Source organism: Mustela nivalis, assembly GCF_964662115.1.
Source record: "Mustela nivalis genome assembly, chromosome: 3".
In the NCBI taxonomy this organism is placed as follows: domain Eukaryota; kingdom Metazoa; phylum Chordata; class Mammalia; order Carnivora; family Mustelidae; genus Mustela; species Mustela nivalis.
Window position 1 is genome coordinate 151,554,858 of NC_139022.1, and position 26,029 is coordinate 151,580,886.

Consider the following 26,029-nt stretch of genomic DNA (forward strand, 5'->3'; position numbering starts at 1 on the left):
TCAACCTGAGCAGAAATCAAAAGTCAGTTGCTCAACAAACTGAGTCACCCAGGCACTCCTGAATTGTGCCCTTTTAAAGGGTCTAAATTATATCTCAATAAATCTGTTAAAACAAATGAGTAACAAGAAAAAGCGTTGACAGTAAAAAAAACAAATTAGTTATAGGTTAATTTCCTAAACAGGTTTTCTTGCAATCTCCTAAACAAACATGACTTAATATATCTGAAATGGAAATAGGAAATTACAGCATTTTCCTTTTTCTTTTTTTCCTTCTTTCTTCTCATGGGGCTTGAGATCACAACCCTGAGACCAAGGCTTAAGCTGAAATCAATAGTCGAACACGTAACTGACTGAGCCACCTAGGAAATTAACAGCATTTTCTTGACATGACTTAGATACTTTATTATCCCCATGAATCATTCATATGAAAAAAGCAATAATCAGTCTCTATTCAACTATAAATTACTTTACAGTAAATTGTTTTTAGAATAGAATAGAATTTATTTATACCTGTGAAACTTCTTAGATTTTTTTTAAAAGATTTTATTTCTAAGTAATCTCTTCACCCAAAGTGGGGCCCAAACTCAGAATCCTGAGATCAAGAGCCACACACTCCACAGGCGCCTCCTACTTAGATTTTTAACAAACAAACAAAAAATTTATGTTGCTTGTTGCTGACTTGTTATAAATGCTAATGACTTGGAGCTATTTACACATTTTTTTTATATTCCTGATTTTTAAATTTTCTTAATTTTCAGAACATGAACCTTTGAATGTTCCTCAAGTGTTGGCTCCCGATGTATGTCTAAATCTCAAACTTCACACTGAAATATCAGAGGAACCTTCATCACCTTCACCGTCTGGTCTGGTACTAAATTTGATATTTCTATTCAGAGGTTATAATAATACATTTGCTAAAATTTATTATGGTCATCTGCATCATTTAATTGTATAGATGAAATGAGGCTAAAATGGCATCTATGTAGCTTTGTTGGAAAGATCAAAAAATTAAGATTTAAATACTATGCCCCAAAGTATTATAAACTAAGACCATAACACATACTTCCTGCAGTTTTCCCTAAGTTAGGGAAATATATAAGCTCATATAAGCTCTTTTTGCCTTTAAAATTAATTATTATTATTATTATTATTTATTTATTTATTATTATTTTTTTTTATAAGAGTGGATGGTGCAGACTGGTTGTACAGAGTAAAAAGAATATAACCCTCTTTGATTTTACGTGTTTTGTTTCAGGTTAGAAACACTTACATAAATGTGATTGATATTAAAGCTGATGATCTACAGGAACTGCCTGTTAAAGAGGGACCTTCAAATGATACTATTACCAAACAGCCAAGTGATCACCTGGAGATCCCATCTTCTGCAGAGTTACATTATATGGCAGCTTCAGTTATAAATACTGTTCCCTTGCACACTGTTAAGACTGAAGGTAATAATTTTTTTGTTTTTAAGTAGATTAAAAACACTTTAAAAATTCTATAATATAACATTTTTACCCCTTCTTAAGTCTCTTAGCTCTTTTCCTGCGAACCCACTATATCTTTGGATGTTTATATTCACATTTAGGAATGTTCTTTTGTGGGGGAGGGCAGAGGAAGAGGGAGAGAGAATCTTAAGCAGACTCCATGCCCAGCATAGAGCCTGATGTGGGGCTTGATCTTACGACCCTGAGATCCTGAACTGAGCCACAATCAAGAGTTGGAGGCTTAACTGAATGGGCTACCTGGTCCCCCTAGAAATGTTCTATTAATCTTCTGACTACCTTGTTTAGAATCAGTCTTTTTATGCTTTTCATATTCTTGATAGAGTCAGCCAATTCCACTATGGATTTATTTTTTAAATCTGCAAAAATGTCTCCACCCTGTCTGGATGAAAGAAGCTGGAGAGCAGGCAGTACAGAGGTGAAGAACACTGGGATTGCCTCACCTATGCCATCAGAATTACAGCAGGACAAAGGTGAATACCCTAAATATCTAACATGACTCTCGCCTTTTCTCCAAATTACTGATATATAGAAATGAGTTCTAAAACTTGGTAATTGCAAAAGAAACCAGGAGAAGTTTTTTCCTTTGCTAAGAAGAGTGTGGTCAGATAGGTAAATTAGGTAGCATCATGGTTCCAAAGCTGGGGCCCCTGGGTATTCTGCGAGGAGACTACAGATCTATTTGTACATAGGTCTTTTCTTAATTGAGGAGGCTAAAAATAAACATCCTATGGTATGTCATGAGTGCTTTGGTATTAAAAGGGAATTCTCATATTTAAAAAAAGTGGGTGATTCTAGAATAGCATGTAGAAAATACACAGGTATTTAGCCAACAGTAAAATATTATAAGTAAAATACTCAGTTTTAGAATTATAAATTAGGTTGCATTATTATAAAATATTTGCAAGATTTAGAAGAATATTTTTCCAAAACCTAAAGTTATTACATCCTATGAATGATTAGATTACTCTTCTTTTTGAAAAAGATTTTATTTATTCATTTGATATAGAGAGATATAGGGAAAGAGCTTGAGCAGGAGAAGAGGCAGAGGGAGAGGAAGAAGCAGACTCTTCTGAGCCAGGAGCCCAACACAGGGCTCGATCCCAGGATCTGGAGATCATGACCTGAGCCGAAGGCAGATGGCCAAACATCTGAGCCTCCCATGTGCCCCAAATAGATTAAGCTTAATAAGCCATCAGATTTCTTCCAATTGAAAGCCAGTATGTCTTCTGGGTTCCACAGGTCCTGGGAAGGATACCCAGCCTTGTGGTTTTCAGATGCTTGGGGTCAGAGTCCAGCCCTGTCTGCTAATTGTATATCAACAGTGGGCACTCAGGAGATGTGAAGGTGTAGGGAAGGGATGGGTAGCAGGGAAACCTCACCTTAGCATGTGTTAGGGCATGTCTGTTATAGCTGTGTATACCAATAAGTGTCAGAATTTCAGATTTTGAAGCCTTGGCCCATTCTCTTTCCTGTTATGGGGCTGTTTGGTGCATGGGTATTGAAGGGAGAATGTATGAAACTAACAAGTCTTTTAGGCTGGGAAAGTGTGTGGGAAATGAAAAGAGCTTGACTTCTAGATTGAAGTAGAACAGACCTGGTTTTTGGTCCCAACTCTGTCACTTTATAGTTTGGATACTTCTTGCAAGTATATTAACTTTATCTGGTCCTTACTTATATCTCTGTGGGACACAACCTCATAGAGTTGTCATATGGGTTACATCTAGCCAAATGCCTGTGGGCTCCCTGGGCTGTGCAGTCAGTTGAGCATCTGACTCTTGGTTTCGGCTCAGGTCATAATCTCAGGGTCATGTGATCAGATTTGGGTGGGGCTCTGCACTCAGTGCAGACTCTGCTTAAGACTCTCTTCATCTCCTGTCCCTGCTCCCCACGCTCACTCTCTTGTTCTCTCCCTTTATGTAAAATAAATAAATCTTTAAAAAAAATGCCTATGGGCTAGTTTCCCTTCATTTTCACACCAGTCAGCTTTTGAAATTCTGCCATACTGGAACCAGATCCATCTCTCTGACCCCTGAATATCTTTGGCCAGCATTTTAAGTGACCATAAGCTAGCTACAGGTTAATTTCCTCATTAGATCAAGTCTATTCAATGTTTTGGAAGATCATTCTCTAGGGAGACTGGTTACAAAAATATGTCAGTGTCCCTTATTAAAGAGAACAACTTTAAAATGCCAGTTTAAAAGGATGTGTTTCATATTTTGAAAATAAATTCCATTATAGTATTTACATAATATACCATAAAGATTCAGAATCTTGTTACATAATAGAGTTGAGTGGGATTTGTATTATAGAAAAAGGTTGGGAGAAGGAGGGACAGATTCCCTAGGTATTTAAAACAAAAGCAAGACAAATAATATATTCTTACCTTTAGGGATACTTGCTCACCATTTTGAATGATAGTAGTTTCCTATTTTAGAAACTATCTCCAATAGGAATGCGTTCAGCTATTAATAGCAAGCAGAGCTTTGCTGGCCAGAGGAAGAATTTTTCATCAGTGGAGCTCAGTATTTAACCCTTTTTTCCTTTTTTTTCTCCCCCTATTAGTCAGTGGGACTAGAGCAGATTCTCCAAAGAAAGGGAAGCTATTTTCATTATGTAGGTAGACCATTCTGGATTTTGAACATGTCCAGCTCTTTTGCTGAATTTCCTCCTTGAAGTTTGTATACAAAATTCTCTCCTGAGAATGACTAAGGGAGATTCTTCAGGCTCCCGAAAACAGGAAGGACAGATGGTAAAGTACTGTGAGAGTCAAGCTGAAAAAGGTAAGGCCAGGCATACCTGACGAGCGTGATCAGTAGAGCATGTGACTCTTGATCTTGGAGTTGTGAGTTTGAGACCCTTGGGTGTAGAGATTACTTAAAAAAAAAAAAAAAAAAAAAAAGTAAAGCCAGAGCAGGTAGTGGAAAGTGATACAGTGGCCATTGCCTGCATCGCAGTTTGACATTATCCTGTCATGGGAAACCTCACACTAGACTGGGACTGAAAGGTAAGAAGCACTACCTACACTTGTTTAGTGAGTCACATTTTTCAGAGTATTTTATTGCACAATTCAGTCTTCACAAAGCCTCTCTAAGTTAGGTAGGTCAGGCATCATACTCCTCATTTGACCAACTAGTCAATAAACAATCAAGGACCAGATCTTGGAACTTAAGAAGAGTGTAATTAATATCGGGCTCTCTGCCTGGGCACTCACCTCGGGGAGGAAAAGAAGGCATAGAAGCAGAGGATTATGATACAGCATGGGAAGTGCTTTCGAGGTGGTATGGATGGGATTCTTGGGAAATGCAGCATCTACTCCATCTCTAGGGAGGATGGGACATTTATCCCCATTTATTCCACTGAGACACCTCAGTGGAATCTTTTTTTTTTTTTTAAAGATTTTATTTATTATTTATTTGACAGAGAGAGATCACAAGTAGGCAGAGAGGCAGGCAGAGAGAGAGAGGAGGAAGCAGGCTCCCTGCTGAGCAGAGAGCCCGATGTGGGACTCGATCCCAGGACCCTGGGATCATGACCTGAGCTGAAGGCAGCAGCTTAACCCACTGAGCCACCCAGGCGCCCACCTCAGTGGAATCTTAAAGGGAAGTGGGATTTAGAGAAAGGTCACACAGAGTGAGAGACTAAATTGTGCAGTGATATGGAGGTTCGATGGAGCCTGCAAAGGCTGAGAGAATTAAAGTTTGCTTGGAGGCAGTGAAGTGGTTTTGTTTGTTTGTTTAAGACAGCAATAGATGAGCTAGAGAGGGAGACAGAGGAAAGCCTGAATGGCATTGTCCTTATACTGAGGCCTTTGAACTTTTACAATGAGGTATTAGAGAAACACTGAAGAATTTGAGGTGGGAAAGGAACAAAATCAGATTTGTGTTTTAAAAGATCCGTGTGGGGGCCCCTGGGTGGCTAAGTGGTTTGGGCCACTGCCTTCGGCTCGGGTCATGATCTCAGGGTCCTGGGATCGAGTCCCACATCGGGCTCTCTGCTCAGCGGGGATCCTGCTTCCTCCTCTCTCTCTGCCTGCCTCTCTGCCTACTTGTGGTCTCTCTCTGTCAAATAAATAAATAAAATCTTAAAAAAAAAAAATAAAAGATCCGTGTGGAAGGTGGACTAAATAGGGGTAAAATAAATTAGAGATAGAGATGTTGTTTGGGGTCCAGCTATTGTGAAAGCTTCAGCTAAGCAATGGTAATAGGAATGGAGATTTTGGTTGGTAATCATCAATATTTGGTGTTACTTTGGATCTGAAGGAAAGAGAAGAACCTTGAATAATCATCAATATTTGGTGTTACTTTGGATTGAAGGAAAGAGAAGAACCTTGAATGATTCTCTGGCTTAGGAACACGTTGAATGAGAACTACTAACTGAACTGGGGAATCAGGAAGAGTGAGAAAGTTGGAGGGACAGAGTGATGAATTTCAGTTGATAGGTTTTAGGAACAACCTAAATGAGATACCCAGGACATCGGTGGATTTAAGGGCTGGTGCTCATGAAGATGCCATGTGAATCTGAGAGTCATCTGTGCATTGGTGACACCACCCAGGGAGAATACGTGAGTGAGAAGTGAGCTGAGACTGACACCCTGGAAGTGCTGATGGGTCGGGTGGGGGGCGGCGGCGAAGAGTAAAATGACAAGACAATGAAGAAGGAAGAGGAATAGGGGGAGGAGGAGACCCAGAGCCTGGAAAAAGAACACATTTTTAAAAGCGTTTGAGGGGTGCGTGGGTGGCTCAGTCATAGGGCATCTGCCTTTGGCTCAGGTCATGATCGCAGGGTCCTAGAATCAAGCTCTACCTCAGGTTCCCTGCTCAGCAGGAAGCCTGCTTCTCCCTCTCTCTCTCCCCTGGCTTGTGTTCCTTCTCTCACTCTCTCTCTCTGTCAAATAAATATAAAAATCTTTAAAAAAAAAAAAGTTTCAAATTTGGAACAAGGATCAATTGAGTTTAAGAGTTGGGAAGGTCATTGGCTTTGATACTGGTCTTGGGAGGTTTAATGATAGCTTGAGATCCCATGTAGAGTTGGTAGTGGCCCACAGTAGGCCTAGCTTTTACTATGTGACACTGGTGGTTTTCAAGTAGAGTTTTAAAACAGTCAAAAATAGGGGTACCTTGGTGGCTCAATCAGTTAAGTGTCTGACTCTTGATTTCTGCCCAGGTCATGATCTCAGGGTCCTGAAATCAAGCCCTACACTGGGCTCTGTGCTCAGTGGGAAGTCTTCATGAGATTTTCTCCCTCTGCCTCTCCCTTCATGCTCTCTCTCTCACTCACTTTCAAAATGAATAAGCAAGCAAATCTTTAAAATAAATAAAAAGTAAAAAATATTAAATAAGGGGCGCCTGGGTGGCTCAGTGGGTTAGGCCGCTGCCTTCGGCTCGGGTCATGATCTCAGGGTCCTGGGATCGAGTCCCGCATCGGGCTCTCTGCTCAGCAGGGAGCCTGCTTCCTCCTCTCTCTCTCTCTGCCTGCCTCTCTGCCTACTTGTGATCTCTCTCTGTAAAATAAATAAATAAAATCTTTAAAAAAAAAAAATATTAAATAATGTTGCTTTTTAATGAAGTATGTTTTTATTGCAGAGGGTAAAGTATCATTCAAACTGCCTTGTGTGTGGAGTTTTGTGGTAATAGCAACACTGTTATGTATTCTTATCCCACAACAGACAGCTCTCTGAAGTCGAGAAGCTGAAGTGTTATTTCTGAGTGTATTGAAATAGATTTGGAAGGGAATGTTATTTTGACTTAAAATGCGGTCTTGAAAAAAATTAGATCATCAGCATTTACTTCTCCCTTAATTCTACTGAATTCTAATATTGATTACTTTTATTAATATTTAGATATGCTAAAGCCAGATTTTCAAGTCAAAAAACAGAACTTGAAGTCAGCTGCTGCCGAGGATGACCCGCCATGGGAGCTCCTGGAGGATGTGTCTGCAGCTCGCCGCCTAGAGCGTCTCACATCTAAGCTTCAGGAAATTGATGAACAGCTGTTAGCAATACAGAACATTGCTGAAAACATAGAGCAGGATTGCCCCAGATACAAACTGCTAGATCGACATTGTGATAAGGTAGACTGTCTTTATTTTAGCTATTCGTTTGTTACTGAGTTATTAGATTTGGAATTTGATGTGATTTTAGACATTTGGTTTTTCAATATCATAGGATTTTTTTTTTAAGCTAGGGTTTCTCAACCTCAGCATTATTGATATTTGGACCAGATAATTCTTTGTTGTGGAAGACTTGTCATGTGCACTGTAGGATTTTTTTTTTAAGATTTTATTCATTTGACAGGGATTTTTGATAGCATCCCTAATCTTTACCTGTTAGCTTTGCTTTAATAATAAAACAATGTCTTCAGACATGGCCAAATGTTCTGTGGGGAGCAAGATAGCCCCCAGTTGACAACCACTGCCTTAAACTTCTAAGAAGTGAACCAGCGCTTCCTACCAGGAAAAGAAATATATGAATTAGAAAACAAGAATGTGGTTTTAAATGAACCCTGCTCATAATTGAGTATCATTTTCTTCAGCAGGACTTTTTTAACTTTATAAAAATGCTGTTGTCTTTATATTTAGAATTCTCAGTTTCTTTTAAATATTTTATACAATGGGAATAGTAGTCCTTAGACGTTTTCTGTATCTTTAAAAAATATGTATAAGAATGAGATTATTTATGTGTATTGGTATATCACGGTAGTTAGACAAATAGGAAGTCTCAAATATGAATTAATTATTTTGCACAAACTTTTTTTAGGAAATAAAATTTACATAAAATTAAGATTAGGGAACAAACAGTAAAAATACCTTGAATGTGTTAAAGCTTTATATTGGGAAATGCAAATTGGTCTGCAGGATAAAAATTCCATCATTGACTTTCCTAACAAATATTCTAGGTTGCTAGCTGGCTGATATTTTAAAAGATGCGTTTATTAGGTTTATAGTACTTCTTTAATTCAAACATTTAGCACATATTAAAAAGTTAAGATTAAACAAGTGAAATCACACAGAAAAAACATGAGGTGGGACTACTATTAAGTAGATATTATGTTTATTTAATTGTGTCCTTTTTGTTGTTTTTAATCCAGACTTATATCTAGCACTTCAAAATAAGTGTTAAGTATTAGAGTCATCTTTGGAACTCCTTATTCCAAGGAATCACTTTCAAAATGGCCTTATGTTCTTGTATATTAAGCATATCCAGAGCCAAATATGTCTTGATCCTGGCTTGCTCCAGAGTCCCAAGAATGTTTTTTTCATCAATAAACATTTATTAAGCTTCTGCTAAGTTTTGGGAATAGAAAGATAAATAAGACATACATAGTCATTACTCTCAAGCAGCTTAGAATCTAACAAAAGAAGATAGCTGTATATAACAGTAAAAACATATGAACAGGGTGCGGTGAGAACACAGGTGCACAGGACAGGTTGTGGCTGGACAGTGAAGCTATAGCATCAGTGATGCCTTTATAGAGGTGACTCTGGAGTTGGTAATGAATTGATATTCATCAGTTAGGTAAGGAAAGGCTGATGAAACATTGTGAGGTAGAGGTTGATGATACTGGGCTTTAGGACATTTGGCAGTAAAGGTAGGTTAGGGTAGATAAGTGATGATGGAAAGTATTGTTTGCTATGTCAAGTGATTAGGATTTTTTTCTATACTATAAATAGGCAGGAGGGAACCACTGAAGAATTTTGGGCAGTGAAGTGGTGTGATCAGATGCTCTGACAACAGCAGTGGAGATGGCAGATTGGAGAGGATAAGCCTGAGGACAGGGAGGTGGTTGGGTCACAGTGGTTCTAAACTGGCTGCTCCTTAGAGTCATCTTGGGACCTTGTTAGAAATACAGAGTTGTGGGGCGCCTGGGTGGGGCGCCCTCAGTGGGTTAAGCCGCTGCCTTCGGCTAAGGTCATGATCTCAGGGTCCTGGGATTGAGTCCCATATCGGGCTCTCTGCTCAGCGGGGAGCCTGCTTCCCTCTCTCTCTCTCTCTTTGCCTGCCTCTCTACTTACTTGTGATCTAACTCTCTGTCAAATAAATAAATAAATAATCTTTAAAAAAAAAAAAAAAGAAAGAAAGAAAGAAAGAAATATAGAGCTGTAGGCCCAAACCCTGAGATTCTGATTTTAAGTAATTCTTTGGTGGGACCCAGTAATTTGTGTAATTAATATGCTTCGTGAATGACTCTTATGCAGCTAGCTGTATACTGCATTTACTGATTGATGTTTGGGACTCACTGTATACCAAGCTAAGAAGTAATGATAACCTGAACTTTAGGATTAGAGTTGGAAAAGGATGTAGCAGGACTCAGAGGGTGATTGGCTCTGAAAATGTGAAAAAGACTAGTTTCACAGTGGTATCTAAATTTTGAGCCCGGGTAAATGGTGGAGTCACTTTCCAAACCAGGGAAGAAGAAGACTGTGTGTTTTGGGGGAAGAGAGGCACAGTGATTTTGGTCAGAAACATCTTAAATTTGGAGTATAAGATTAGTAGCAGTTGGATATATGCTTCTGGAGCTTAGAAGCTAGAGTTGGGTTGATGGTACAGATTTTTAGACTCTTTACAAGGAAGTTCAAATCATAAGAGGGCTCTCACCCAAGGAGTATACACTGAATGAGGAGAAAAAGAGGGTAAAGGACAGAATTCTGTGGATGCATGAACTTTTAAAGATGACTCGACAATAAAGCTTGAGAAGGAGCATTGTGAAGTAGTTAAGAGACTCAGGAGAAAGCAAAGCAAAGAAAGAGTCTCATGGAATTTCCACAGGGGAAATGTAAAGATGGTGGAGGAATAGGGGACCCTGTTTCAACCTGTCCTCTAAACTGAGCTAGATATCTACCAGATCATTCCAAACACCCATGAAATCACCCTGTGGTGTAAGAAGATATATCTGGAGCTCTACAAGCTGAATATCTCAAGCGGGGAACTTTGATTGGTAGCAGTGGTGAAAGGACGTTAGGACAGCCCCCCAGATTGAAACCTAGAGCTGCAGGGATGCACATGCGAACCAGGAGCGACTAGTGGTTTTAGAAGCACAAAAAGCAGAGACATGCCTGGACCTGGAAGCAAGGGCTAGCAGAGCTGCTATGGGTGTACAACCCAGAATACTGTGTTTTTTAGCAGTACAGACAAAAATGGAGACAATGTGGCCTGGAGAACTCACTGAAGAACAGACTGTGATTTCTGTGTTCTGAGATAGAGATATGGATACAGTCACTTCTACTCTGACTTTCAGAAGAGATGTGGAAAGCTGCCAGGAAAAGCTGCCAGAGCACAAAAGCCCTCCAAAACTGGTTTTCACTGAGCCCATTTCCTCCCTACAGGAGGCAGGGCAGCTTTGCCCAAACAGGGTTGCCTGAGTAACAGCAGGACAGGCCCCTCCCCCAGAAGACAGTCTGAAAGAACAAGAGGCCAACAACCCTAAGATCCCTATAAAAAAGGTGCATCCTGCTTGGGTTGCAGTCAATCATTTGGACTCTGTACATTCCCTCAACCACCTGTCAACAGAATGATTAAGAGAAGGAACCCCTAACACAGGAAAAATTCAGAGACTGACCTCTGCCACAGAACTAATGGATATGGGTATAAGCAAGATGTCAGAAATAGACTGACATCTGAGAGCTGATCTGCCAGAACTTAAAAATGCTATTATTGAGATCCAATCTAGATACTCTAATGTTAGGGTAAACGAGGCAGAAGAACAATTAGTGATCTAGAAGGCAAACTGATAGAAAAGAAGGAACAGGAGGAGGCCTGGAACAAACAGCTTAAAATCCATGAAAACAGAATTAGAGAAATAAATGATGCTATGAAATGTTCCAGTGTCAGGATTATTGGGATCCCTGAGGGGGTGGAGAGGGAGAGGACCAGAAGATACATTTGAGCAAATCATAGCCAGGAACTTCCCTAATCTGGGGAAGGAAAAAAACATTCATGTCCTAGAGGCAGAGAAGTCCTCTCCCAAGATCAATGAGAACAGACCATCTCCAGGGCATGTAATAGTAAAACTCGCAAATCTTCGAATCAAGGAAACCATCTTTTTTTTTTTTAAAGATTTTTTTTAAAGTTTTTTTTTTTTTTTTAATTTATTTATCAGAGAGAGAGAGGGAGAGAGCGAGCATAGGCAGACAGAATGGCAGGCAGAGGCAGAGGGAGAAGCAGGCTCCCTGCCGAGCAAGGAGCCCAATGTGGGACTCGATCCCAGGATGCTGGGATCATGACCTGAGCCGAAGGCAGCTGCTTAACCAACTGAGCCACCCAGGCGTCCCTAAAAGATTTTTTCTTTATTTATCTGACAGAGATCACAAGTAGGCAGAGAGGCAGGCAGAGAGAGAGGAGGAAGCAGGCTCCCTGCAGAGCAGAGAGCCCGATGTGGGGCTCGATCTCAGGACCCTGGGATCATGACCTGAGCCGAAGGCAGAGGCTTAACCCACTGAGCCACCCAGGTGCCCCCCAAGGAAACCATCTTAAGGGCAGTTAGGGGCAAGAGATTCTTTATGTACTGAAGGAGGAACATTGGAATAGTGTCAGACCTGTCCACAGACACCTGGCAAGCCAGAAAGGACTGGCAAACATATTCAGGGTACTAAATGAGAAGAACATGCAACCAAGAATTCTTTATCCAGCAAGGCTGTCACTCTGAATGAATGGAGAGATAAAGAGCTTCCAGGACTGGCAGACACTAAAAGAATATGTGACCACTAAGCAAATACCACTAAGTCCTGCAAAAAAATATTAAGAGGGGTTCTATAAAAGGGGAAAGACCCCGAGAGTGATACTTGTATCTATAGAGACAATCTGTAGAAACAAGGACTTGACAGGCAAGATGATGACAATAAAATCAAATCTTTCAATAATCACTCTCAACGTGAATGGCCTAAACGCTCCCATAAAATGGCACAGGGTTGCAGAATGGATAAAAAGTCGGACCCATCCATATGTTGTCTACAAGAGACTCTTTTTGAACCTAAAGATACATCCAGACTGAAAATGAAAGGACAGAGAGCCATCTTTCATGCCAATGGACCTCAAAAGAAAGCTGGGGTAGCAATTCTCATAGCAGACAAATTAGATTTTAAGCTAAAGACTGTAGTTAGAAATACAGAAGGGCACCAAATCATTCTTAAAGGGTCTATCCAACAAGAAGATCTAACAATTGTAAATATCTATGCCGCCAACATGGGAGCAGTCAACTATATAAGCCAAATGTTAATCAAAATAAAGGAGATATATTGATAATAATATGTTAATAATAGGAAACCTCAACACTCCACTCTCAGCAATAGATCATTTAAGCAGAAAATCAACAAAGGAACAAGAGCTTTGAATGACACTCTGGACCAGGTGGATCTCATAAATATATACAGAACATTACACCCTAAAACAACAGAATACTCATTCTTCTCAAGTGTGCATAGAATTTTCTCCAGAAGAGAGCACATACTGGATCACAAATCAGGTGTCAACTGATACCAAAAGACTGAGATTATTCCCTGCATATTCTCAGACCACAGTGCTTTGAAACTGGAACTCAATCACAAGAAAAAGTTTGGAAGAAATTCAAACATTTGGAAGCTGAAGACCATCCTGCTCAAGTGTTTGAGTCAACCAGGAAATCAGAGAAGAACTAAACAATTCATGGAAACCAATGAGAATGATAACGCATCCGTCCAAAACCTATGGGATTCGGCAAAGGATTTCCCCCTAAGGGGGAAATACATAGCCATCTAAGCCTCTCAAAAGAGTAGAAAAATCCTGAATACACACACTATCTTTACACCTTGAAAGACCTGGAAAATCAACAACAAATTAAGTCTAACCCATATAGGAGAAGGGAAATAATCAAGAATAGAGCAGAGATCAATGAATTAGAAACCAGAAATACAGTAGAACCAACACACCAACGAAACTAGAAGCTGGTTCTTTAAAAGTATTAATAAGGTCATTAAACCACTGGCCAGACTCATCCAAAAGAGAAGAGAAAGGACCCAAATTAATAAAATTATGAATGAATGGAGGAGAGATAATGACTAACACCAAGGAAATAGAAACAATTATCAGAAATTATTTTCAACAGCTATATGCCAATAAATTAAGCAACCTGGAAGAAATGGATTCATTCCTGGGAATCTATAAATTACCAAGACTGAAACAGAAAGCAATCAATAACCTGAATAGATCAATAACTAGTAATGAGATTGAGCAGTGATCACAAAGCTCCCCAAAAACAAGAGTCCAGGACCTGATGGATTTCCTGGGGAATTCTCCCAAACATTCAAAAAAGAAAAAATACCTATTCTCCTGAAGCTGTTTCAAAAAATAGAAACAGAAGGGAAACTTCCAGACTTCATTTGAGGCCAGCATTATCTTGATCCCAAAACTAGGCAAAGACCTCATCAAAAAGGAGAATTTCAGACCAATATCCCTGGTGAATATGGATGCCAAAATTCTCAACAAGATCCTAGCTAATAGGATTCAACACTACATAAAAAGGATTGTCCACCACGACCAGGTGGGCTTCTCCCTGGGATGCGAGGGTGGTTTAACATTTGCAAATCAATCATTGTGATAGAACACATTAATAAGAGGATAGAGAAGAACCATATGGTCCTCTAAATTGATGCAGAAAAAGCATTTAACAAAATACAGCATCCTTTCTGATTAAAACTCTTCAGAGTATAAGGATGGGGGAACATTCCTCAATTTCATAAAATCCATTTATGAAAAACCCATAGCGAATATCATTCTCAGTGGGGAAAAGCTGAGAGCCTTTCCCTTAAGATCAGGAACACAACAAGGATGCCCACTCTCACCACTGTTGTTCAACATAGTACTAGAAGTCCTAGCAACAGCAATCAGACAAAAAATAAATAAAATAAAAGGTATTCGAATTGGCAAAGAAGACGTCAAACTTTCTCTCTTCACAGATGACATGACACTTTATGTGGAAAACCCAAAAGACTCCACCCCCAAATTATTGGAACAGTAATTCAGTACTGTGGCAGGATACAAAATCAATGCACAGAAATCAGTTGCCTTCTTATCCATTAACAATTTAAGTGTAGAAAGAGAAATTAGAGAATCAGTTCCATTTACAATAGCATCCAGAACCATAAGATACTTCTGTTAACATCTCCCTGGTCAAAAGCAAGTCATATAGTCACACCCGGCCGCTAGGGGGGCTGGGAGCTGGAGTCTTTATTCTGGTCAGCTAAGTCTCCAGATAAAAATCATTCACTTTGTGAGGTGCCTGGGTGGCTCAGTGGGTGAAAGCCTCTGCCTTCAGCTCAGGTCATGATCTCAGGGTCCTGGGATCGAGCCCCATATCGGGCTCTCTGCTCAGCAGGAAGCCTGCTTCCTCGTCTGCTTGTGATTTCTCTCTGTCAAATAAATAAATAAAATCTTAAAAAAAAAATAATCATGTACTATATGGTGACTAACATAACGTAATTTGTTTAAAAAAAGGAATTTCCACACATCTATATCCATTAGATAAAAGGACAGCTATGCATGTTGTGATCTTTTCAAAAATATACATGCCAGCCCTGCTGAATCTGGGGCAGTAGGCTGGGGGCAGAGGAGGAGCCAGTGGCTTGGCAGCTGGGAATGTGTAGATCACACACATACATTTTGATAAAGTTCCTAAAAGCTCTGTTACAGCTCCCCTCTCACCTAAGCCTTTTAATACTAGAGGATAGGGACCTTGCCTTTTGCTCGGTAACATGGCAGGCATTCAATACATGCTTATTTAATGGTTATCTTTGCTCTCTTGGTTTTAGATTCTGAGAGTAATAAGATCCCATTTATATAATAAAGACTTATCAACTGAACAGTTACTAATAATAGTATGCAAGCCTAGGAGACGATTTCAAAGGAAGAGTTCTCAAAGGAAGGTTGATCAAACTCTATAAGTATTTAGTCCACTAAGGTGACTACTTTGAAGGAACTAACACTGATTTAAATGAAAGATTTTGGGATATTGTTTTACAATGCTCTCATCCTATTATAATGCACACAGAAATACAAAGATTTTGACTTATCTATTTTAATTAAGAGAACAGCCTGGAAGAAACAGAGGAATAATTGTGGACAAGCACCAACTAGGGGCTTTGAAGGCCTCAGTTCAAATCCATGTTTTGCGGCTAAGAAAGTCACTGAATTTCTCTGGGTCCTGTTCTCTCATTTATAAAATGAAAGGTTTTGTCTAAATGGTAGCTAATGTTCCTTCCCAATCTAAACCTAATACGATGTTGTTTTCCTTAAGATGCCTAAAAAGATTAAATCATTTAGATTACAAATAAGTAAAAATTTGCTTCTCTTCTTCCATCCCTGCATTTAGCTCTTACTGGATTTAGTCACATTTCTTTCATTGTCACCCTAATATTTAAAAGGTACATTACCCTAATATTTAAAAGCTTATTTAAGGGGTGCCTGGGCGGCTCAGTGGGTAAAAGCCTCTGCCTTCGGCTCAGGTTATGATCCCAGTGTCCTGGGATCAAGCCCCGCATTGGGCTCTCTGCTCAGTGGGGAGCCTGCTTCCTCCTCTCTCTCTGCCTGCCTCTCTGCCTACTTGTGATTTCTGTCTGTCAAATAAATAAATAAAATCTTTAAAAAAAATAAATAAAAGCTTATTTAACAATATTGTGAAATTCTCAAACTATAAAATTTTTAAGTCATTTTGTTGTGTGTTTTTCTGTAGGTGGAACCTGAAGATCACATTGAATTGTCTTCTAGTCCTGAATCTGAAAGAACATTGGCTTCAAAAGCCAGTGGCATTTCTGAAGGTCTGTGTGTTATAGGCGGGGGGGGGGGGGGGGGGGGGGGAGGGGGGGTTGGTAGAGGAGACTGAAGCCTTGCTTTGAAAGAATAAGCATTGGCCTTTGAGAGCTACATAACTAGGAATAGTTTTCATTTGTGAGCTGAAGCCCACAGTCCCTTGTTAGATTAGGATTATTCTCGTGATAATGTGATTGGCTCCCACTCAGGCCATTCCCCTACCCCCACCCCACCCCAGAAACCAATGCCCAGCCTCCTAGAGTGGGGCGCTGCCCACCACACGCTTGCTGAGGGCTGCACAGAACTTGGTGCTAAGGTTGCTGTTTGCCCCTGGTCAACTGCAGAACTGGAATTTGACGCTCTGGTTAGATGGCCAGGCAGTGGTGAAATAGAATATGTTTGTGTTTCTTATTGAAAGAATGAAATTAGGGTAGTTACTTAAAAAACTTTCTACTGTGCCGATAGTTGTTTATCTCTACATTCTCTTTAATTCAGTCTTGTCAGCAACTTAACAGTTTTCTATTTTTTTAAACAGACTTTGGTTTGATTCTGTCATTTAATTTTCTTTTTCATAAATTTCTACCCCTTAACTCCATTATTTCTTCGGTTTTTGAGGGCTTAAACTATTGACTTTTTCCTAACTTCATTCTTTTTTTCTAATATATGTATTTGAAGGTAAACATGTTCCTGCAGGAACACAGACAAGAGTGTTGATATGCACTATGTTTTGGCGTTGTTTTGATCTAGTTTGTAATTTGTATTAAGATGTCTTCTTTTGCTCATGAAAGGGATTTTTAACTTATTAATATTATGCAGTTTTGACTATATTTTTAACTTACTCTCATTTTCATTGCATTTTGATTAGATGAGTGTATGATAATAGCAACTTTTAGATGTTCGTTAAAATTTCCTTTGTGGGGGTGCCTGGGTGGCTCAGCTGTGAAGTGTCTGCCTTCGGCTCAGGACATGATCCCAGGGTCCTGGAATCGAGCCCCGCATCTGGCTCTTTGCTCAGCAGGAAGCCTGCTTCTCCCTCTCCCACTCCCCCTGCTTGTGTTCTCTCTCTCGCTGCGTTTGTCTTTGCCAAAGAAATAAAATCTTAAAAACAAAAATTTCCTTTGTGGTCTGGGATGTATAGTTTTTGTAAATGTTTATTTGGAAAGAATATGAATTTTCTGTTGTTTTGTGTAGTCTGTATGTGGGTATTGTGCATGCGTGTGTGTGTGTATGTATGTTCTATCAATCTTTAGATTGTCTATGTATACATATATATATGTATAATCAAGCTTTTAAATTGTCCACATTTTCTGTGTTTCTGGTATTTTAGTCTGCTTGATCTGTTCATTGCTCAAAAGGGTGCATTAAAAATTGCCCACAAAGATTGTGGAATTTCTTCTTATGATTCTGTTGAATATTGCATTATATAGTAGAGGCTATGTTATAAAATGATTCTGTTCTTGATTGATACATTTTTTGTTGAATTTTTACCCTTTTCTCATTTAATGAACCTCATTATCTCCAATAATGTTTTTATACTCATTCAATTTTGTCTAATATTAATATTTCTCTGCTTGGTTTTCCCAGGTGTATCTTTTTTGATACATTTTATTTTTAAAAAATTTATCATGGAAAATTTCAGTAGAAGACAGAATGGTATAATTAACCTTCATGTACCCTATAACCACCTTTAACAATTATCAACTCATGGCCAATCCTCTTTTATCTATACACCCACCTACTCTTCCCACCTTTTCCTGGATGGTTTTGAAGCAAATTACAAACAGTCTATTATCTACCTATAAATATTTTATAAATATGTTTAAAAAGATAAGGTTTTCTTTTTTTTAAAACACAGATATAATATTATTACTCCTTTAATTTATTTTTTTAAAGATTTTATTTATTTATTTATTTGACAGAGAGAGAGAGATCACAAGTAGGCAGAGAAGCAGGCGGGGGTGGGGGGGAAGCAGGCTCCCTGCTGAGCAAAGAGCCCGATGCAGGGCTCGATCCCAGGACCCCGAGATCATGACCTGAGCTGAAAGCAGAGGCTTAACCCACTGAGCCACCCAGGCGCCCCTGTCTTGTTCTTTTATTATGGTTTCTCTGTCTTCTTTATCTGCTTAATGATTTTAGTAATATTTTATGCCCTTTCAGATTGTTTTACCTCATGCGTGTATATTCTCAGTTATCAGATCTGCATACAGCTCTCTCTTATGGTGGTTTCTTTGTGCAATTTGGTTTTTTGTGTGTTTTCTTTTTTTTTTTTTTTAATCATGAACTTATCTTTAGGGGAGTTGTGCTCGGTTGTATATACTCACCTTTAATATGGTTTTATGTTTGCCTCTTGAGATCTACTGAAGTAGAAACATTTGGGGGGCAAATTTTTATATACATTTTTGGCTTGTAGTTGTTATTAGTACATAGATAGTATAAATTCAGATCCCATTCCTGATTGTGGCACAACAGAAGTTTTGATTTCTCAGCTGAGTTATTTTTCTCCCATCTGCTCTTCAGGAAACTTCTTTGCTGGTCTCCGATTTTCTTATCCTCATTTTATGGACAGAGCTATCCTTCTTATCCTCATTTTATGGACAGAGCTATCCTTCAGTGCTCTAGGCCATATGAAGTTAGATCAGTTCTCTCCACTGCAGATGACAGAAAACTCCTTTTTTGTATGGACTATCCCAGCATCATTGCCCATATATTGCCCAGCTTTGATTCCTTTTTCTTTTCTGGGACTGGGGGATTTCTTTATTTACAAGGCTTGGTTACATATTAATCTATTTTTTTTAATTTAACATTTATTCTGTGTTTTTATAACAGGGCAGGAGACTGTCTAACTCATCCACCATGTTTTCTGAAATTGATAGTAAATTTAATAGTTTTACTATGAGGGAGATTAAATTTAAATATATTAAATTACATTCTATTATAGAATAGAAAGTTATCAAAATAATATATTGTAAACTTCTGATACATCTTTTGCCATGTGAAAGTATTAACTTTTGTATCTTTTTTTTCCCATGTGCTTTTCTTCCTCAACCATTTTACTTTGGATTAGTACATTTCCTGACTCATACGAATAAGGATGCTCAATGTGCCAAAGAGGAGACTTCAGAAGCTGAATTTTCAGTGACAGAAACTCATTCTAGTCAGAAAACTTGTGTGTTTCCTTCTGCTGACTCAGCTCTCAGCCTTTTCAGTGACCAGAATACAACTTCTCCTGGTACTGTTCATTTTTTTCATTTACGCTTTTGTTTTCCCACATACTGTTACTGAAGAGTAATTTATTGGGAACACATTTGTGAAAGATTTGTGAAGCCATTTTGCAATATTTATAAATTTCAAGGGAGGGAAGTTAAAAATTGTGCCGTTCGCTTGAAGAACTATGTTGTCTTATCATCTTCCTAAGATCTATTGCAAGCCTGTATCGTTATCTCTAATAAGAAGTATGATTAGAGGGCGCCTGGGTGGCTCAGTGGGTTAAGCTGCTGCCTTCGGCTCAGGTCATGATCTCAGGGTCCTGGGATCGAGGCCTGCATCGGGCTCTCTGCTCAGCAGGGAGCCTGCTTCCCTCTCTCTCTCTGCCTGCCTCTCCGTCTACTTGTGATTTCTGTCTGTCAAATAAATAAATAAAATCTTAAAAAAAAAAAGAAAAAGTATGATTAGATATCTCCAAGTTATTTATTGATGTTAAATATAGAGAAACTGGATTTACTATTCTATCTGATTTTTATAAAACTTGAGAAATTCAGACTCAGCCAATATTGAGAACCTGGAGTTTTAATTATGAAAACAAAATAACGGCTGTAGATTCTGGAGACTGCCACGTTCCAGATAAGGCTGCTTTACATACATTGACCCTGATGTGCGCCTAGCCTGCGAAGGAGATGCCATTAATATCTCAGTTGTACGGTTGAGAATTTTGAGACTTAGACAAGTTTAGTGCCAGTTTTCATTCTATTTCATGTGGAGTTGGCAATTGAAAATGCACTTTTTGCTTGAAAGTGCATGGGCTACTGACAGTGGCTTTGAAATGTTTTTTCTCTCTCAGCTATTGATGGTCAAAAATGATGAATTTTCTAATTGTATATAGTATGTTTTATTGTCATTATTAAAGTAGCATAAGCAGTCAGAACCCTGTACAACCTCTTTAACCTCATCTGTCAGCTCTCCCCCGGAAGAGTCAAGCAAAAGCTACAGATGACTGAGAACCTACAGGAATCAAACACGTTCTCAGCTAGGTGCTTTAGGTACTGCACTCAATCTCCACAACTCTGTGAAGTGGAAATGATCAACCCCATAGGATGACGACCAAAATACAATTGGAATCTAGGAAAAACTTAGAGAAAAAAATTACAAGACTGAAAGCGAGCTTATTAACAATTTTCCTTTTAATAACCACTATGCCATTTTTATTTATTTTTAATTTTTTTTTAAGATTTTATTTATTTCGGGCGCCTGGGTGGCTCAATGGGTTTAGCCGCTGCCTTCGGCTCAGGTTATGATCTCAGGGTCCTGGGATCGAGTCCCGCGTCAGGCTCTCTGCTCGGCAGGGAGCCTGCTTCCCTTCCTCTCTCTCTCTCTCTGCCTGCCTCTCTGCCTACTTGTGATCTCTCTCTCTGTCAAATAAATAAATAAATAATCTTTAAGATTTTATTTATTTATTTGTCAGAGAGAGTGAGCATAGGCAGACAGAGTGGCAGGCAGAGGCAGAGGGAGAAGCAGGCTCCCCACTGAGCAAGGAGCCTGATGTGGAACTCAATCCCAGGACGCGGGGATCATGACCTGAGCTGAAGGCAGCCGCTTAACCAACTGAGCCACCCAGGCGTCCCTACTATGCCATTTTTAAAAAAGCATTTTTTACTGCTTATGCTACTTTAATAATCTTAAAAAAATAGTTAAATTGAATTAATTGCTATTAAAACCTCACAAATGCCCCAACTCTGAAAACAAAGATATGTAAAATCCTTGATTTGAGGATTAATAAATTAAACAAAATAACATGTGCTTAGGAAAGCAAAATTGGTATTAAAAACCTGTGGATATATAAGTCTTTGGTCAGGGTGGATTCATCTAATGAGATCTTAACAAGGAAATGTTTTTGAGAAGAGATGTCAGAACACTTTCCCCCATAGTAACTCAATTCTCCTTGAGGAGTAAATGTATCAAAAATTGAGTAGATTAGGTGTTTTGCTTTAAAGACATGTAGTTAATATTGGACAAGGTTTAAAAATTATTCTTTTGGGTCCTGTTCTTCCAAGTAATGGCTTCTTTGAATGAAATTAGATTATTTTCCTAAATGTATTACTTTTAGATCATCTGAACATTTTTTGTTTTGTTGTTGTTTCAGTAAATTGCACTTCAGTATTTATGTTTGTTTATTTTTTTAAATTCTATTTTATTTATTTGACAGAGAGACAGAGAGGAAACACAAGTATGGGGAGTGGGAGCGGGAGAAGCAGGCCCCAGGACCCTGGGATCCCTGGGACCCTTGAGCATCCCAGACAGATGCTTAAGGACTGAGCCACCCAGGCGCCCCACACTTTAGTATTTCAAACTGTGTACTAAGAGAAGAAGAACTGTACTGTCTAAAGTATTCAGAGTATTCTGGATAGAAAAGTAATCATCTGAAAATACAGAGTATACACTACCAAATAGTACATTTAAGGGGAGGATAAATAAATTACACATATATATATCTTTAAACCTATTTGGAGGTTTAAAATATTTTAATTTCTGGTTATATAATTTCTAAAGAGGTTAATAGATGACAGTATAAAAAAATTATTGGCCCCAAATTTTTATTAATAATGTTTCTCTTCTTTTAAGGTGTGAATAACAGTGATGAATTATTTGAGAGGTAAATATCTTCAGAATAATTCACAGGTTTACTTAAGATTGGGTATAAACTGTGTGTTTTGGAAACTCTGTTGTTCATGTGTATGTGAGCTTCTACACTACATATTTTTTCATGGACTGAAAGGAATATAATTCTCATTGGGAATGGGATGTTTTAAGAAGCTGAGGATTGCTTTATTATATCATTTATGGTTTTGTTTCAGCATAGGTAATTAGAATGCAGTAGACTGCGTTTGCTGCATCCTTTACTGCGTGTGTATTCAGTAGGCAGGATAGGTAGAGGTTATCTCCTGAGCCGTAGGTTCACTTTTTTTTTTTTTTCCTATAAGAATTTTATTTTATTTATTTTTTTTTTCATATTTTTTTGTTTATTATTATTTTATTTATTTGTTTGTTTGTTTATTTATAAACATATATTTTTATCCCCAGGGGTACAGGTCTGTGAATCACCAGGTTTACACACTTCACAGCACTCACCAAAGCACACACCCTCCCCAATGTCCATAATCCCACCCCCCTCTCCCAACCCCCCTCCCCCCAGCAACCCTCAGGTTCACTTTTTTAAGAGCACAAAAGAAGTCGTCAATGACTGATGATTAGACTTTTGCTGAGGATTCCTGGAAAATAGAAGGAACATTAGGTCTGTGTTTATTATTTTTGTGTTCATTTATGCTCTTGGAGGACATAGCTTTACGTGTTCATTTTTTCAACTTTACTTGTTCATTTTTGATTAATGTAATTACACTGTAGATACTAACTAATATTTCTCAAATTGGATTTGAAAATGAAGCGTTTCAGTAGATCCACTCCAGCTGACTGGGTTAACTGATATTGGAGACATCATTGAGGACCTTATAACAAAAGACGGAGTTTCCAGGGAGGAGCTTGGTTTAACAGAACAACAAGCTAAGAGTATCTGCAGGTAATCCTTGAATAAATCATTTTTAACTCATTTAAATGAGTTAAAATGCTTATGGTTCAGGAATATTAAAAATTGACCATATTTTAATGTGATTTTTATGAAACAAACACAAAACTTAGTTATTTTCTTCATAAATACTTTTTGTGAATGTTTATGTGTCATTACTCCCTTTCTCCAACATTAGTCAGATTTGTGTATTTAATACAGCAGCACATCTATATCTTGGGAGTTTTCCCAAAGTCTCATCACTTATTTTTATTTTTGTTGTCATTATTTTATATATATATATACATATATATTTTTTTTTTCATGTGTCTGTTGTCTATTTGGATGTCTTCTTTGGAGAAATGTCTGTTCATGTCTTCTGTCAACCTTTAAATTGGATTATTTGGGGGTTTTTTTGGTATTGTATAAATTCTTTATATATTTTGGATATGAACCGTTTATCAGACATGTCATTTGCAAATACGTTCTCCCATTCAGTAGGTCGTCTTTTAGTTTTGTTGATTGTTCCTTTTGCTGTGCAGAAGCTTTGTATTTTGATGTAGTCCCAGTCATTTATTTTTGTTTGTTACCCTTGCCTCAGAAGACATGTAGAAAAATGTTGCTACAATCCATGTCAGAGAAATTACTGCCTGTGTTCTCTTCCAGAATTTTTATGGTTTCAGGTCTCACATTTGGGTCCTTAATCCATTTTGAATTTATTTTTCTGTTTGGTGTAAAAAGGTGGTCCAGTTTCATTCTTTTGCATGTTGCTGTCCAGTTTTCCCAACACCCATTTGTTGAAGCAACCATATTTTCCTATAGCAAATTCTTTCCTGTTTGCCAATTAATTAATTAATTAATTGACCATATAATAGTGTGTTTATTTCTGGGCTCTCTGTTCTGTTCCACTGAGCTGTGTGGCTCTTTTTGTGCCAGTACCATACTGTTTTGATTACTACAGCATTGTGGTATATCTTGAAATCTGGTATTGTGATACTTTTACACTTTTGTACTTTTTCAAGATTGCTTTGGCTTGGAGTCTTTTGTGGTTCCATACACATTGGGGGGGTCATTTGTGAAAAATGCTACTGATGTTTTCATAGGGACTCCATTAAATCTGTAGATTGCTGTGGGTAGTATGGACATTTTAACAGTATTTGTTTCCCAGTCCATGAACATGGAATATCTTTCCATTTGTTTGCATAATCTTTAATTTCTTTTATCAGGTTTTATAGTTTTCAGAATACAAGGTCTTTCACTTCCTTGGTGAGATTTATTCCTAGGTATTTTATTATTTCTGGTGTAATTATAAGTAGGATTGTTTTCTTAATTTCTTTTTCTGCTACTTCATTACTAGTATATAGAAATGTAATGAATTTCTATATATTGATTGCATCTTACTGAATTCAATGATCAGTTCTAGTTTTTTGGTGGAGTCTGTAGGACTTCCTATATATCATATCATGTCTTCTGCAAATACTGAAAGTTTTATTTCTTCCTTGCCAATTTGGATACTTTTTTCCCTTTTTCTTGTGTAATTGTGTGGCTAGGACTTCCAGTACTATGTTGAATGCAAGTGGTGAGAATGGACATCTTCGTCTTGTTCTGATCTTAGGGGAAAAGCTCTCAAGTTTCTTACCATTGAGTATGACATTAGCTGTGAGTTTTTCCTATATGGCCTTAATTATGTTGAGGTATGTTTCCTCTAATCCTATTTCATTGAAGGTTTTTGTCATGCATGGATGTTATACTTTGTCACATGTTTTTTCTGCATCCATTGAAATGATCTTTTTTTTTAATCCTTTCTCTTGTTGATGTGATGTATCACATTTATTGATTTGCAGATATTGAGCCACCCTTACGTCCTTGGAATTAATCCCACTTTATTGTGGTAAATGATTTTTTAATGTATTATTACTTTGGTTTGCTAATTAATATTTTGTTGAGGATTTTTGCACCTGTTCATCAGAGATATTGCCCTGTACTTCTCTCTTTATAAAGATTTGTTTAGGGGCACTTGGGTGGCTCAGTGGGTTAAAGCCTCTGCCTTTGGCTCAGGTCATGATCCCAGGGTCCTGCGATCGAGCCCTGCATAGGGCTTCCTGCTCGGCTGGGAGCCTGCTTCCCTCTCTCTCTCTCTCTCTGCCTGCCTCTCTGCCTATCTCTGTCTATCTCTGTCTGTGAAATTTAAAAAAAAAATCTTTAAAGATTTGTTTATTTATTATTTTAGAGAGAAAGCATGACAGGGAGGGGCAGAGGGATAGGAAGAGAGAGAATCTTAGGCAGACTCCCGCTGAGCATGGAGCCCAATGCAGGACTCATTCTCACAACCCCCAAGATCATGACCTGAGCTGAAATCAAAAGTCAGATACTTAATCAACTGAGCCACCCAGGTGCAATAGTAGTTCTCTTTTTTTGTAGTATGTTTATCTGGTTTGGGTATCAAGGTAATGATGGCCCTATAGAATTAATTTGGAAGCTTTCCTTCCTCTTTTATATTTTGGAATAGTTTGAGAAGAAGACATACTAACTCTTCTGTACATGTTTGGTAGAATTTATCTGTGAAGTTGTCTGGTCATGGACTTTTGTTTGTTGGAAGTTTTTTTTGTTTTTGTTTTTGTTTTTTTAAGTATGGGGGACTTGAAAGAGTCCCTAGGAGAATTCTTTTTTTTTTTTTTTTAAGATTTTATTTATTTATTTGAGAGAGAGAGAGTATGAGAGTAGAGAGGTCAGCAGGAGAAGCAGACTCCCCGCCAAGCAGGGAGCCCAATGTGGGACTCCATCCCAGGACTCCAGGATCATGACCTGAGCCGAAGGCAGTTGCTCAATCAACTGAGCCACCCAGGTGTCCCTTGTTGGAAGTTTTTTGATTATAGATTCAATTTCATTGCTGGTAGTCAGTATGCTCAAATTTTCCAATTCTTCCTGTTTCAGTTTTGGGAGGTTTTATGTTTCTAGGAATTCTTCCCTTTCTTT

The 26,029-nt window shown here is 38.3% G+C and overlaps 1 protein-coding gene and 1 long non-coding RNA gene across 2 annotated transcripts in view; both read left to right on the forward strand.

Annotated features, from left to right (window-relative positions):
* The window catches only part of CPLANE1 (ciliogenesis and planar polarity effector complex subunit 1), a 141,342-nt gene that overhangs the window by 96,649 nt on the left and 18,664 nt on the right, over positions 1 to 26,029 (forward strand). Inside the window, exons 39-46 of the mRNA XM_082724195.1 lie at positions 759 to 868; positions 1,256 to 1,451; positions 1,829 to 1,978; positions 7,348 to 7,577; positions 16,205 to 16,289; positions 19,346 to 19,510; positions 22,117 to 22,147; positions 22,937 to 23,068. Of these exons, the coding sequence (XP_082580321.1) occupies positions 759 to 868; positions 1,256 to 1,451; positions 1,829 to 1,978; positions 7,348 to 7,577; positions 16,205 to 16,289; positions 19,346 to 19,510; positions 22,117 to 22,147; positions 22,937 to 23,068 (1,099 nt within the window). The remainder of the gene's footprint in view (positions 1 to 758; positions 869 to 1,255; positions 1,452 to 1,828; positions 1,979 to 7,347; positions 7,578 to 16,204; positions 16,290 to 19,345; positions 19,511 to 22,116; positions 22,148 to 22,936; positions 23,069 to 26,029) is intronic.
* LOC309861381 lies at positions 19,532 to 20,224 on the forward strand. Its single transcript, XR_014309913.1, has 2 exons — positions 19,532 to 19,754; positions 19,965 to 20,224. It is a non-coding gene; the product is annotated as an uncharacterized lncRNA (long non-coding RNA).